The 15,232-nt window shown below is 33.6% G+C and overlaps 2 protein-coding genes across 2 annotated transcripts; both read left to right on the top strand.

Annotated features, from left to right (window-relative positions):
• The first annotated feature begins 3,728 nt into the window (after positions 1-3,728).
• On the top strand, positions 3,729-6,030 carry LOC140441742 (uncharacterized). The gene is made up of 2 exons (XM_072532643.1): positions 3,729-3,924; positions 4,048-6,030. Exon 2 carries the CDS (start codon positions 4,056-4,058, stop codon positions 5,154-5,156), a length of 1,101 nt encoding a protein of 366 aa, XP_072388744.1. The 5' UTR covers positions 3,729-3,924; positions 4,048-4,055; the 3' UTR covers positions 5,157-6,030.
• A 227-nt stretch (positions 6,031-6,257) lies between these two features.
• Positions 6,258-14,831, top strand: LOC140432714 (3-hydroxyisobutyryl-CoA hydrolase, mitochondrial-like). The gene is made up of 3 exons (XM_072520781.1): positions 6,258-6,442; positions 10,042-11,017; positions 14,556-14,831. The coding sequence occupies exons 1-3, from the start codon at positions 6,431-6,433 to the stop codon at positions 14,705-14,707; spliced, it is 1,140 nt and encodes a 379-aa protein (XP_072376882.1). The 5' UTR covers positions 6,258-6,430; the 3' UTR covers positions 14,708-14,831.
• Positions 14,832-15,232: the final 401 nt, after the last annotated feature.

The raw sequence follows: 15,232 nt of genomic DNA, 5'->3' as shown, positions 1-15,232 counted from the left end.
GAACTATTTGAATCTTTGTCCCTCATGTCAAATTGTAAACTTGTCACTCCGGGAACAACAAGGATTAGATGAAAAACAATTATTACATTAGACTCAATGAAAAGCTCAATTGGGAATAAAGTTAAGTGATGTCGAAAAAGTAACTACTATACTACTAGTTACTTTGTGTTCGTTACTATCCAATACCCTAAGTATCTAATAAAAAACCGAGAATTATAATTATATATCGTTACTTCGTTATTCTAAATACTTCATTACTAACATTATCTGTTATTAATTTGTCTCGGTACTTTTGAATATTAGCCACGCTCTTTCAGCAAATTTTGTTTAACCGAATGATCTCATCGCACACTCGGCAGAAACAATTTATATTCTTAGGCCGATAAGATTTGTTTATTTAGATTCCTCGTGATTAAATTATAATGGGAAGAAAATTGAATTATTAAGCGGATGTCCGCAACAATTATATTTTTTATTAGCTAGGGTGACATATTTAAAAAAATATCGATAAGATTTTACTGTCGGCGTCGCAATGCAAAAATATTATTGTTATGATTAGAGGGCGGCTATTCTCAAAATATGGAAAATTAATTTCTGAGCGAAGAAGTCGTCTGCTGGAAAAGAATGTACAAAATATTTTATTTTTACATTGTAATTGTGACCTCTGAGCACGTGTCAAATGTGTTTTTTTAATGAATATTTTGATTCGGTATGTATGTTAATGGTATTGCTTGTAAAGTCCAATTTTCCAAATTTTTGTTACATATTTTTTGGGTCTTGTAGTCTTTAAGCATATACCCGAACTACTATTCTCCCCAAAACGATACTCATTCCTAACCGCAAGACGCAAGAGTCTCGCAGGCTTAGTCTTGTTCTTGCGTAAATCTTGCACGGTCAGTCTTGGTCTTGGTCTTGCTAAAATTAGGCGGTCTTGGTCATCAAGACTGCAAGACCAAGACCGATTTTGAGCAACACTACACGTAACGAACTACAAGTGACAATTAATATTGAATAAACCAATTGCAGAGTAATTATAAGGTAAAATTTTTATTTTTTTCCCGAATTTTTATTTTGTTTAATATACGTAACGAACTACAAGAAGTGACAATTAATACTGAATAAACCAATTGCAGAGTAATTATAAGGTAACATTTTTATTTCTTTCCCGAATTTTTATTTTGTTTGAAATTTGAACTTTTGATTTGTTGAATTTGAAAGAAATAATTTTAGCTTTTTGCTACTGGTTTTATATTTAGAATTTCATATCATGTTTAGGCTATTCAATCAATTTATTAGCTACAAAATGTGAAGAAAAGAACAAAGCTTTTTTACAATACTTTATCTTCTTCAGGTTCCTTCTCCTATCGGAGGTTGGAAATCATCATCGCTATTTTAATTTTATTGGCCACGCTTCTGAATAACTTTAATGAGCTGCACCCGAACCACTCTCTCAAATTTCTTAGCCAGGATATTTTGCGTCGTCCTGGGTTTCTCTTCCCTTGCATAATTAACCTAAGTAATACGTACTTCTCGCCCCTTATTATATGACCCAGATATTGAATCTTTCTAATTTTAACAGTTTTTATGACTTCACATTCTTTCTTTATTCTTTGTAATACCTCTATATTACTTACTTTTTCAGTCCACGATATTCTGTGGAGCCAATATTAGCGCCTCTCTTACAAACTTTAGTTGTGTACAATATCCAAAAGAAAATAGATAAAATTAATTAAAGTTACCTAATAACGTTATTTGTTAAAACTGGAGAAAAAAAGCACGAAACAGATCAGAATGGAGAAGAATCCTGGAACAGGCCAAAACCCAAAAAGGGTTCTCGAGCCAGTGATGATGATGATGATGATGAATAACGTTATTATCGGTGTTTATTCGCCTAATATACTCAAGACACATACAGATACTTCGCTTAATCGGTACGAACTAAATCGTAGCTCTTGTCGACGATACACTAAACTCTAATTTCACTATTTGGGAGAGTGAGTCATCGTTTGAAGGCGTAGAAGTGGAGAAAGACGTATGAAAATCCAGTGGCGGTTACTCACTTTTATTTCAACGTTAATTATATTATATTGTTTAAATATTATTGTTCAAAATAGGCCACAATATATTTATCGGGTTTTTACTGAAGTTTCAATCTCTATATCCAAAGACAGTTTTCAAATATATAAATTATAGTTATATTTATTTTATTTGTTTATTATTATATATTTATATATTCTTATATTATTTTCTTTTATTTACTATAAAACGACAAACTATAACACTCTTATTATCAATAACACGTTTTATCAATACTACAAATACAGTATTGATAAAACAGTATTGACAACAATAAGTTTACAAACTTATCACATAAAATATACTCACAAAAACACATGCACTATTTACCCATAGAAACACCAATGTTTTCTTCGTTCATTTCTTCGGCAAAAAATAATAAAAACTAGTTTTACTGCATGTCTATATCCGAATTGTAAAACCAAGTTCCCTCGCTAATTCCAACATTGCCAAACGATTGAAAAATAATGTTTTAAAATATCGATTTTTATTTTATAAATTTAAATACGTAACGAAACGGAACATATAAATAAAATTTATTTTATTACAATTTTGTACTTAATTTTTACTATTGAAAAAATCATGTTTTTTGGTATTTTTATGACGGTAATAATCGCTGCGTGGAAGAATACAGGTTTTGTATGACCATAATTACTACTTGTAAACAAGATTTGGCTACACTGTACGACAACTTCTGGTCAAGTCTACTATAGAGAAGCGCAAATAAATATACTACTTTATATATTCTGTAATTTCTTATGAGGAAACGCAAATTGCAATCGAGAAAACAGGCAGTTTTCGAGGGCCGCTGTGTACATTTAAATTTGAGGATATTCGGCGTTTAAACTATGAAATCACTCTTCTGAATTGAGGGTTTCTACTATACAAATATCGACGAATGCACACTCATATTGACAACGCACTCTTGAATCACTCTACCCTATTTCACTCTCCTTGATTTCATCTTTCACTACTCTCAAAGGCATACGTGAAAAAATCGTGGTTGAGCTTCGTCAGCAACCCGACGGTCTATAATGGCAGTTAAATGTCAGTCGTATACATGATTTTTTCTACGATCATTCACAACAATAAAGAAAGGTATTCAAATACATTATATATTTTGCAACAGAAATTGAATTAATCATTTATATTTGTATGATGTATTATATTGATAATAATTTACATTTTGAATATTACAATTATTAAAACGAATTTAAGGCGACAATTTTATTGCGCTGGTTGATGAGGTTGGATGGTTAATTTGGATGTACTCGATGGAATTAAAAATGTGATTACCTATGTTGATTTGGTTTTGAACCACAATCAGAATCTACTATTGTCCCGGAACTGCGGCGAAAGCAGTGTCCTCCCTTACCATCTAGAATGTAACAATAATATGCGACATCACAGCAGTTACGTGACAATAATAGCTACTTACTCGCTGTTTTTAAACAGTTTCTCAGAAATAGTAAACATTCCTATTACACGTATGTTTGCATCCCAAAAGGACTGAACTGATCGACAAAATTCCCTAAAGTTCTTTTTAAGTAGTTTAAAATTGACATTCCCACTTATATACGCACGAGCCGACGCTGAATTAAACTAATGTTGGTTGCTTTCATTAAACATTAAAACTAGTTCTATTTAACCCTAGAATACTAACCATCGTAATTTTTACGACGCCAATGTCATTGTTGTAGGATATTGTGGAAGGGGTACACCAGTATCTCTCGCCCGCTCATCTATTCTTACACATTAGTGTATATCGAAACGTTTTACAAGTACAGTGACGCCTACACTATTAGTGAAGTACCTGCAAATGAGCACAGCTTCGTAAATATTACGAAGGTAAGTGGTAACGTTATAATTGCCAAAAACAACGATATTGTCAGTTTTTATTTTTTTTATTGTCAGTTTTTATTTTTTTATTATCAGTTATTTTTTTATTATCAGTTTTTATTTTTTTTTTAGTGTGAAATATGAATATGAAACAGAGAGACATGCACAGGCCCCTCACGCAGCGGGAGTTGGAAGCTGAGTTGCAATTGTGCCTGGAAGAAATTTGGCCAGATGAATCAGATAACAATTCTGATAAATCGGAAAGTGGATCTGAAACAGAAGATGTCGTTTTAGAAGCATTCAGTCCATCTGAATCAGACTTCGAACCATCAAGCGAAAACGACTCAGATTCCGACCATGACTTGCCATCCACTAGTAAGAAAAGAAAAAGAAGTTCTAAAAAGAGTAATGAGTTGGAAAAACAGTTTACTTCAGTGTTTCCAAGAAAAGAAAGTAATGGCTCTAAAATCAACAAGGAAAATAAATGTCCTGCTCAGCAAACTCTACCAAAAAAAGAAAAATCTCCAGAAATTGCAGCTAAAGAGAAGCAAATTCGGTTGCCGTCGAGTCTAAAAGGTAAAAATGGACACAGATGGTCCTCTCAACCAAAGGCCGCAACTAAAACTCCAAAACGTAATTTCGTACATTTTGTTCAAGGCCCCACTAATTCTAGAATATACAAATGCAATGCCGAAATTTCTGTTAGGGCACAAAAATATAAAGTCGAAAAACTTACAAACTCGAAAGTGAATATTGACGAATTGCATGCACTCCTAGGACTACTTATTTTTGCTGCTGCCCAAAAAGACAATCATTTAGCGACAAGACAAATGTTTGATGACAAAATTTCTGGTGCGATATATAAAGCAACTATGGGCCGGGAAAGATTTGAATTTCTTGTAGAATGTTTACGTTTTGATGATAAAATATCTAGACCACACAGAAAGGAAACAGACCTATTAGCAGCCATTCGTGAAATATGGGATGATCTTATACAGAACTGCAAAACGTCCTATAAGCCCGGATCATACCTAACAATCGATGAGCAGCTACTGGCTTTTAGGGGAAGATGTCCTTTCCGGATGTATATCCCAAACAAGCCAGCCAAATATGGACTGAAAATAGTAATGCTGTGTGACGTAGGTACCAAATATATGTTCGATGCAGAATTGTATTTAGGAAAGGGAACTAAAACCAATGGACAGCCTCTAGGAGAATATTATGTAAAACAATTAACTTAGGGTGTATACGGAAGTAAGCGTAACATAACCATGGATAATTGGTTTACGTCAGTACCACTAGCAACGGAGCTCTTAAAACCTCCTTACGATTTAACTATTGTTGGTACCCTACGGCAAAATAAAAGAGAAATACCTCCCGAGATGATAAATCTCAAAAATCGTGAAATTGGTCATTCCTTATTTTGCTTTGATGGTGAAAAAACAATGGTATCCTATAAGACAAAAGTAAATAAGTCTGTGCTTCTTCTGTCGACAATCCACAATGGTCCAGTAGAATGTAATCGAACAGGAAAGCCAGATATCATTAAATTTTATAATGCAACCAAGTACGGAGTAGACACATTTGACCAAATGTGCGGAAACATGAATATTTCCAGAAAAACACGAAGATGGCCTCTTTGCCTGTTCTATGGCATGTTAAATATAGCTTGCATAAACTCTTGAATAATTTATAATCATAACCAACAACGACAGCAGAAAAAAACCATCACCAGAAAAAAATTTATGGCCATTTTGTCTGAACAACTGACTAAACCTTGGCTACAGCATCGTGTAAATTGGCCAACTTTGAACCGCTCGGTAAAGTTACTTATTGAAAATATTTTAAATCTGGAGCCGCAGCAAGAACGAATATGCCCTACTGTGTCAAAACGTGCCATGTGTCAATTTTGTCCGTCTAAAAAACGTCGAATGACAACTCATCATTGCGAACACTGCCGACGTCCATTTTGTGGTGAACATCGCGCCCTTTGTTGTCAGCAGTGTAGTTCTAAAATTTAGAATTTATATTTTTTTGTGATTTTCAGGTTTTAGAAACATCTCTTTGTTCAAAATAATTTGTAAAATTACGTTAAATAAAATACTTTTTCAGTGACCACATTTTTTTTCTCAGCGTAGTAAATTTTACGATGGTTAGTATAAGTGAAGGTAAAAATAAGGTTAGTATTCTAGGGTTAAAAAGGTAAAAGAAATAATAAATTAGACTTACTCACAATCAATTTTATTATTATTTCTAATCTAATCTAACTTCTAATCTAATTTATTATTTCTTTTACCTTTTGAAATGGACTCACACAAGCAACACATTCATGATTTGAATAGTTCCATTTAATTTCATGGTTACGCTACTGCTTTCTACGAGGTACGAGGTCAGAGATAAGCAGGCACTTTTTGTTTTTGTTGCTTCCATTCAAAGATTTTTTATTTTAATATACATACTATTATAACTGTTACAAGATAACGAGTTTAGTTAGTGCAAGGAAACCAAATAAATAATGTCGTTAAGTGTAAGTAGATCTGAATAATTAATATTTTTTGTTATAATGCGAATAATTTTAGGTTATGTTTTCAATACTGTTTCATAATATATTGTTACTGATAAAATTTTAAGAACATTTAAATTTATGTTTATTTACCGCCGTCAAACAATTTGTTTTGGCTAATAAAGTAATAAATTGATTTTGTCTCCACTAACCGTTGCGACCTACTAGAACTTGAATATTTAATCACCTTTTGAAGTCTAGAGCAGTGGCGTATCGAGTATCTCTACTTGAGCTCGGTAGAATTTATTATATTTTTATAGCACCGAGAATACACATAAATCAATTACAAGAGAAAATTTCATTTGTTAGCTTTACACCAGTCCAAATTTTACAATGTGAACAAAATTTTGAATGCCTTTTTGCATGCATAATATTTACCAAAACTAATAAATTCAAATTTGCAGTAAACAACAATAATGAAAAATAATCCGTCTTATTGTCCGCCTTATTATTTCAAAGCTAATTAAGGATAAATATGTGCATAGAAACCTGCCTGTTTTAAAATATTAAACTATAAAAACTTCAATCATATATCATGTCAATAATAAAAAAAATTACTGAAATTAAAATAAAAAAAAATGTCTCCAAGCTTCTTCTTCTTAGGGTGCCTGTCCGTTCCGAACGTTGGCGATCATTCTAGCTATGATGACTTTGGTGATTACTATACGAAATAGCTGTGTTGAGGTCTTTCTATACCATGCTCTCAAGCCAGGATATTCTTCTTCGTCCTGTGGCCTTTTGTTCCTTCAATTTTACCTTGCAAAATGCATTGGAGTAGCTTGTATCTGCCTTGATTTCTCATTATATGTCCCAAGTACTGCCGCTTACGGTTCTTCACGATATTGACCATATCCGCGGTTGTGTTAATCCTCCGCAGTACTTCTTCATTGGTAACTTTGTGTGTCCATGGTATCTTCAGGATCCTTCTGTATAACCATAGCTCAAAAGCCTGAAGTTTTGATAGAGTTTTCGCCTTCAATTTCCACGTTTCTACTCCGTACAGAAGCACTGGGTACACGTAACATTTAAGGAGCCTTATTTTTGTTTCTAGGGTGAGGTCATGGCTCTTGAACACAGAGCTCATAGTCAAGAATGCACTTTTTGCCTTTCCGATGCGACATTTAATCTCTTGGGTATTGTCTCACGACTCATTGACTATAGTTTCCAAGTAGTTTTACTGTGAGACACGTTTAATTCTCATTTGGTTCACATACAGATTCACTCCAGCTATGTTTTCCTTGCTGATGGTCATTAGTTTGGTTTTGCTGGTGTTTATATTCCGTCCATATGTTCTACTTATTTCCGTTATTTTGTTCATCAAGTCTTATTAGTTTTCAAGCTAATTACTGATAATTATACTCAGATGCAAAAAAAACAACGAAGAAAATTTTGGTCAAATTCAAAGTATTTAATTTTTTTTATTTTTAGCCCTTTTTGATCATTTTTTTAGCACACTGTGTATAAATTTATAAATTTTAATTTGGTATAGTCAGTTTTTTAAAAAAATTTTATATTGGACTTATTGTACAGGGTTAATTAAAACGTGGTTTTATTATCCCAACTTTGAAACATCCTGTGGAATAATTCCGTTTGCGAATTTTCGTAAAACCTTACTTTTTCGCTTGCAACCATGTGTTCTAAGCATTGTGTTCTTTGTTTCATATCAAAATATGCCTTGGTTCATTTTTTAGAGCCAAATGAATTTGCCACCCACAATTTAGGACTTGTTTAATTATGATTATTTTGGAGTTATTTTGTAATACGACGAGGTGGCTTTGGTGACTTTTATCATTATGTCATATTGACACTTACATTTTGTTTACCTATGATTGATCATGGTTCTTAGTGTCGAAGATTGTGCGAAAGCCGTTGCTCTGGTTGAAGATGGGCGAAATTATGAATATGTGGCTAGAGTACTACACACTCATCGCTCTACCATCCAACGGGTAGTAGAACGTTTTATACGAACTGGAACAAACAAGCGTAAAGCGGGAAGTGGCAGAAAGCGCAAAACTACCGCTTTAGATGATCGTTTTATACGAGTCAACGCTTTGCGGGATCGTCATTTAACAGCGGTACAAACAAGAAATCAGCTTCAAGAGGTTCGAGGCAATAATGTAAATGTATTTACAGTTCGTCGAAAATAACATGAATTTGGTTTGCAAAGTTGCAGACCAGCAACTGGGCCCGAATTACTTCCACGGCACAGAGTGGCTAGACTACAATTTTCCAGGGAACATTTACATTGGAATTTAGGACAATGGAATAATGTTCTTTTTACAGATGAGTCGAGATACTGTCTTCACTCATCAGATGGGAGAGAACAAGTATGGCGTCGAATTGGAGAGAGATTTGCGGAGTGCGCTTTCAGTTCCCGCGTTAGCCTTCGAGGGGGTTCGGTGATGGTATGGGCAAGAATATCCCAAGAGGCGCACACTGAATTGGTATTTATTGAGGGTTAGTTAACTGCACACCTGTATATTGAGAAAGTTTCAGCAAATCACGTAGTACCCTTTTCTCAATGTATCGGCGATGATTTTCTATTAATGCAATAGTTCGCGCGACCCCACTCTGCAATGTGTGTCAAGCTATATTTAGAGGAAGTTGGTATTAATAAAATGAACTGGCTAGCGTATTCGCCAGATCTGAACCCAAAAGAGTACGTTTGGGACATGCTTGGTAGAAATATTAGAGGCAGCGAAGTAGCACCAGCCTCAATTAACGAACTTTGCTTGGCTCTAGAAGAGGAATGGCAAAACATCCAGCAAGATGATATTCCCAACCTCATAGACAGCATGAGCCGATGTGTACAGGCAGTTAATAAGGCTAGGGGAGGCAATACAAAGTATTAAATTCTTTTTTAGTAGTTTTTCTTTGTTATTTGCGTACTTAGGTTAAGTTACATTTAAGTTGTTTTTTTTTATGTTTTGTTATTTTTATCATTGTTCATTAAAACCAAGATCATGTCGTTGCTTTTAATCATTATTTAAATACAGCACTTCTGAGATATCCATATGACATTCCTTCGATATCAGTCACCAAATCCCCCATCGTCGTATTACAAATTAATACAAAAGAATGGTAATAATAGGACAAGTAAATTGTGGGTGGCAAAGTCATTTCGTTCCTAAAAATGAACCAATCCATATTTTTACATAAACCAAAAAACATATTACTTAGAAGATATCGTTGCAACCGAAAAACAAGGTTTTTGCGAAAATCCGCTAACGGAATTATTCCACAGGATGTTTCAAAGTTAGGACAAAAAAACACCTTTTGATTAACCCCTTATAATAGGTCAAATGCAAAATTTTATTAACAAACTTACTATACTAAATTAAAATCTATAATTTTTTACACAGCATACTAAAAAAATCGTCAAAATGTGGCTAAAAATAAAAAATCTTAAATACTTTGAATTTGACCAAAATTTTCTCCGTTGCGTTTTTTTACATTGGGTATATACATTGAGTCCTGCAAGTTTTCAAATATTAAACAATAAAAAATTCAATGATATTTATCATATATATCATTCATTTAATTATTTTAATTTTTTATTTTAGTCGCCCAGTTACCTATTTGTACGAATAATTCTAAGACATACACTGAATACATCACGAAAATGTTCTACTCAATCAGTATTGACCAGAGAAGTGGGAAAAAATGCCGTAATTATATTAAATAGACCCAAAGTATTAAACTCGATGAATGTGGATCTACAGCGGAATGTATACCAAACACTCATGGACTTACAAAACAAAAAATCACTAATCGTTATTAAAGGTGCTGGAGATCGAGCGTTTAGTTCTGGTGGAGACTTAGTGCTTCTTAAAAAGGCAGCTTTAACAAAAGATTGGGTGTATGTTAACGACATGGGTTTCTATCTCAATACTAATCTGCATCTTCTTAAAAACTATAAAATACCTATCATTACTCTCATGAATGGAATAACAATGGGTGCTGGTGCTGGATATTCAGTTAGTTCTAGATTCCATATAGCTACGGACAAAACAAAATTTGCAATGCCGGAGGTAAAGGTAGGGTTTCTTCCCAATGCTTCTGCCAGTTACTTCTTCAACCGTACTATTGGACAACTAGGATATTACCTAGCTTTAACGGGCAGTACAATCACCGGATCAGACGTATTGAGGGCAAGGTTTGCTACTCATTATTGCAACCAAAGCGACTTGCCTGCGCTTGAAGAGGAGCTTTTACATTGTTCCTGTGATAGAAGCATTAACGCAGTGCTTGACAAATTCTGCCAAAAAGATATTCCAGAGTTAACTTTACAACCTGTTATGGACAAGATAAATAAGTGCTTCTCGGAACCAACTGTAGAAAGTATTTTTGCTAAATTAAGGGATGATGGATCGCCATGGGCTAGAGATACCCTTAATATAATGGAAAAATACTCCCCAAGCAGCTTAAAAGTGATATTAAAACAATTGCAGAAGGGTAAAAGTATGAGTTGGTTGGAATGTTTAAACATGGAGTATAATTTAACTGTGAACTTTTACAAATTTAAGGATACATATGAAGGTAGGTACATGTTATCAATAAATTGGTTCTTCTTCGAAGGATTTTTTTTTTCGATTAAGGCAAAGAATATTATAATCTGTTAAATTACCAACTTACTACTCTTCTCCTTAGTTGTTGAATGTAGTTGCTTTTATCTTAACATTCGCCTAAGAATCATCCTCACAAGGGCATTCTCCTTAATCCAAAAGACATGTGGAATTCGGCTAGTACGGAAGTACGTACTAGTCAAATTAAATATTTAAAAGAAAGCCAGCTCCCGTGTACATATAAAAAGACATAGACGAGGAAACAAAATAATAAACCTACCAATTTTCAGCAGCAAGATCAATCGCTGTGCAACTTTTTGCATTCGATTGGAGAAAGTGTCAGGAAAGTTTGTAAACAAAATTAATGGTGGTAAAATGGAATGAGTTCAATTTTTTTACTCAGGGGTTTAGAGTTCGCTGAATACGAATAACGACGATGGTCCTCGTGCTACCTGGTACCTAGGGTGGACCTCATCTCCTAGAGTTTTATGTTATTTTCATTCGAAATCAGTTGAAAGTGATTACTCGGGGATTTTTGGGATTGCTGAACATGAATATTACGACGACGATTGTCTCCGAGATATCTGGTGCTGAGGGTGACCTCGTCTCATTGAGTTTCACGTTAATGTCATTCTAAATCAGTCGACAGCCATTACTTGGGGGTTTTCGAGGTCGCTGATCACGAATATTTCGTTGATAAATGATCTCAGTATAACCCATACCACTTTATATAAAACTTCAAATGATTTCTTACAACATTATTTTTTAAATTTGGCGCTTTTAACCAGTTGGTACCACTGATATAGTGTCAGGTGATACATATTATAATCCTCCCTGTAGCAACTCCCCCCTTTTACTTTTACATGTGCTTTTATACTTATTCTCTCACGTAATGGCACACTGGTATCCTGTAAGTTTTATAGTTAAAGTGCGTTTTTTTTTCTTCTCGCCCGGTCTAAAATTATTACGATAATCACTGTTTTTTATATAAAAATGTGGATGTAGGAAGAATGGCTTGGTTTGTAATTGGACACGTAAAAATTGTGCTGTGTGCAATTGCACGAAGACGAGGAACTATAAAGAAACTCAAGTAACTGATACATAAGAAGACGAGGAAGAAATAAATTTAAATGATACGATTATTTGTTAATCATCTTTTTTACTTAGTAAAAATATTGCAAAACTTTAGAAGACGAAATCCACGCTGGGCACTAGATAACTTGGGGACCATCGCCTTCCTAATATTCGTGTTCAGCAACCTCAAAAACCCGCGAGTAATGACGACTGATTTAGAATGATAATATCATAAAATTTCAGTAGGGGAGGTTCACCCTAGGCACAAGATAGCTGGACAATCATCGGTGTCTAATATTTGTATTCAATGACCTCGAAAACCCCCAAGTAATGACTTTCGACAAATTCCGAATGAAAACATCATAAAACTCCAGTAGATGAGGTCCACCCGTGTCACCAGATGTTATATTTGTATTCAGTGACTTTGAAAACCCACTAGTAATGACTGTGAGTGAGATATTTTCTTAGTTGCAAATTTTTAATTTTCTATGCCCTTTGGAAATGCATTTTTCTTGTGCACAAAATAAAATGTTCATTTTATCACCACGAATTTTGTTCACAAACTTTCCTGACACTTTCCCAAATCAGCGATTTGGGAAGCGATTCATCTTGCTGCGGAAAATTGGTAGGTTTAGTGCTTGGTTTCCTTACATACCAATAAAGTCAAATTTCAAATATGTGCTTTAACTACTTCAACCTGATTTTCAACATTATCCTTTGTAAATATTTTTGTCATCTGTGTTTAAATATTCTGTCTAACCAAAACCCTAATCTAAGCCTGAACTGTAAATTTGGTTCAAAGTTCATTTGGTCACTAAAATATCAATGTGCGTCTCATCTATAATTTTTAGTCTTTCGGTAAGAAATATGTCTGGTCCAGGGCTTTTCCCACTCTTTATTGTTGTCAATGCATGTAATATCTGGACTTCTTTTGCTCATTTTGTAATATCTGGGCCTATTTCTGTTCTATATATTCCAGACCCTCTCTGTCATCATCGAACAGTTCGTCGATGTATTCTGCCCAGCATTGTCATCCATCTGTGTTATAGTAATCCTAATAGTCCTGCTATTTTTTTCACTTTCTTGTGTAGATTTTTTAGGAGGTCCTCAATCTATCTTAAAGGTATTTTTGTTTTGCCTGCTTTATCATCTTCCTGATCTCCAACTATAGAGATAATTCATAATGTCGTGGACCTGACGTAATCATTTATTGACGTCGATCTACGAACGAAACAATGAAATCAGGCATTGCTAAAAACATGCAGTTCTCTTTAGTGCGTTATCGTCGCGAAACAGAGATGAACTAGTTTTTGCGTTAGTGAAATAGATTTAATATTTTTATTATTATTATTTTTTGAACAATCGGTTTTAATATTTTATCATTTTTTGGATCATTCTGAATAAAAAGGGGTAATTGTAATTTTTCTCTAAAGTTGATCGTTTTCTACTTATAAACAATTTAAAATTGAAAAAAAAAAAAACGAAAAATAATGATCGATGGCTCAAAATCACACAATTATTTTTGAATTCACCAAACCTTGTTCTATCAGTTTTTGATACTTTAGTTTGGGCTTATTTAATTTAAAAACATTGTTTTTAGTTGTTTGCCCTTATCACAACCTTAAAATTAATTTATACAAAAATGTTTAATAAATTAGGACCACTTTTTGTATGGGCGACCTCTTGAACATTATTCTGCGGTATTTTATCAAAGTGATTATGCAATCTCATGGGAATATATTTCCCAAGGAATTCGAGGTTTTCGTCTCGTATAAACATATTTGGTTAAATTTTTACACAGCAATTCTTATCGGCAATGAAGACGGGAAGACGTAAATTTTTATTTCATCTTTCAATATGAGATAAAATAAAAATGCGATGACTAACTGGAATATTTAAGATTAGAGAAACATAATATGTCATGTTTATTGGAAATATTCGACATCATTATCACGTGGAAATCCTACCCTGTCGCCTAATTTCCTATTAAAATGGTAAATGTTTTTAGGGTCCATTTGTTTTTTCGGGCATGCGTATTTACGAGGTCCACGAGGTTTTGAAACATTTTTATCTGTTTGCATATTGTTTCCGTTGTTTCATCATATTGAGTATCTTATCATTCCCCTTCTCTTTTTTCTTCTTAAGGAAAATTTCTTTGCACGGTTCCAGTATAATGTTTTGGTTGATCCCAGGACTCGTCAATATTATTAGTGTCCATGTTAAGTTTGCTACAGTTTATATATTATGCAGTTAGTATTAGAGGCATTTACGTTGAGGATTTTTTGACGTCTTCTGTTTATAACTGTGAGTGTAATACTGGCGATAAGTGGGTTATGATCTGAGGCCACGTCTACTCCGAGATATGCTTTCACGGTTTTAACAGCATTACGATATCATCATAATGTACTCTCTGGTTTCTAACTAATTTTTTTTTATAGGTACACGAATTGTCCTACAAGATAAAAATGACACTCCCAAATGGGATCCACCCAATCTGGCCGACGTCACAGAAGAACTAGTAGAAAAACATTTTGAACAAAATTCACAAGAAGTGTTCAACAAATTCTTGGAAGAAATTAAATCTTCATAGCACGGAATAAAAGGAACCAATGCAGAACTAAATTGAAAATTTGAGAAAAGGAAGAAAGTTTAGTTTATATTTTTTATTTATATTTATACATTGTAAAATCTTAATAAGACAAATTTAAACATAAGTGATGGGAAAAGCTGACCTTTACTACCTTTTACGTTTACCAAGGATAGTTATCTTTTATCTTCTACAAAATGTCAAATTATGATAAGCATCGTGACCTCTCAAAAAAAAAATAAACACATTGTATTTAAATTATCGCTTAAACCACAAACTATCAAAAAACGAATCATCAAATCTTCCCAAAATCATATAATATAGCCCAAAATACTTATTCCAACGAAAATACAGTTCAGTAAGAAAAGCCTGTTAACAAGATCTTAAAAAATGATTATCCATTTTGACTTAGAAAAGGGGATTGTATGCAATACGGGTTGCATACACGTAGGAGATTTGTTACAAGTCTCATTACAATTATTAATTTTGGTCTAATCCCATATAAAATAATATTTAACTTTACCCTAC

Source organism: Diabrotica undecimpunctata, chromosome 1, assembly GCF_040954645.1.
Source record: "Diabrotica undecimpunctata isolate CICGRU chromosome 1, icDiaUnde3, whole genome shotgun sequence".
In the NCBI taxonomy this organism is placed as follows: Eukaryota; Metazoa; Arthropoda; class Insecta; order Coleoptera; family Chrysomelidae; genus Diabrotica; species Diabrotica undecimpunctata.
Note: the sequence above shows the minus strand (reverse complement) of the source record. Positions and strands in the feature narration are given on the sequence as shown.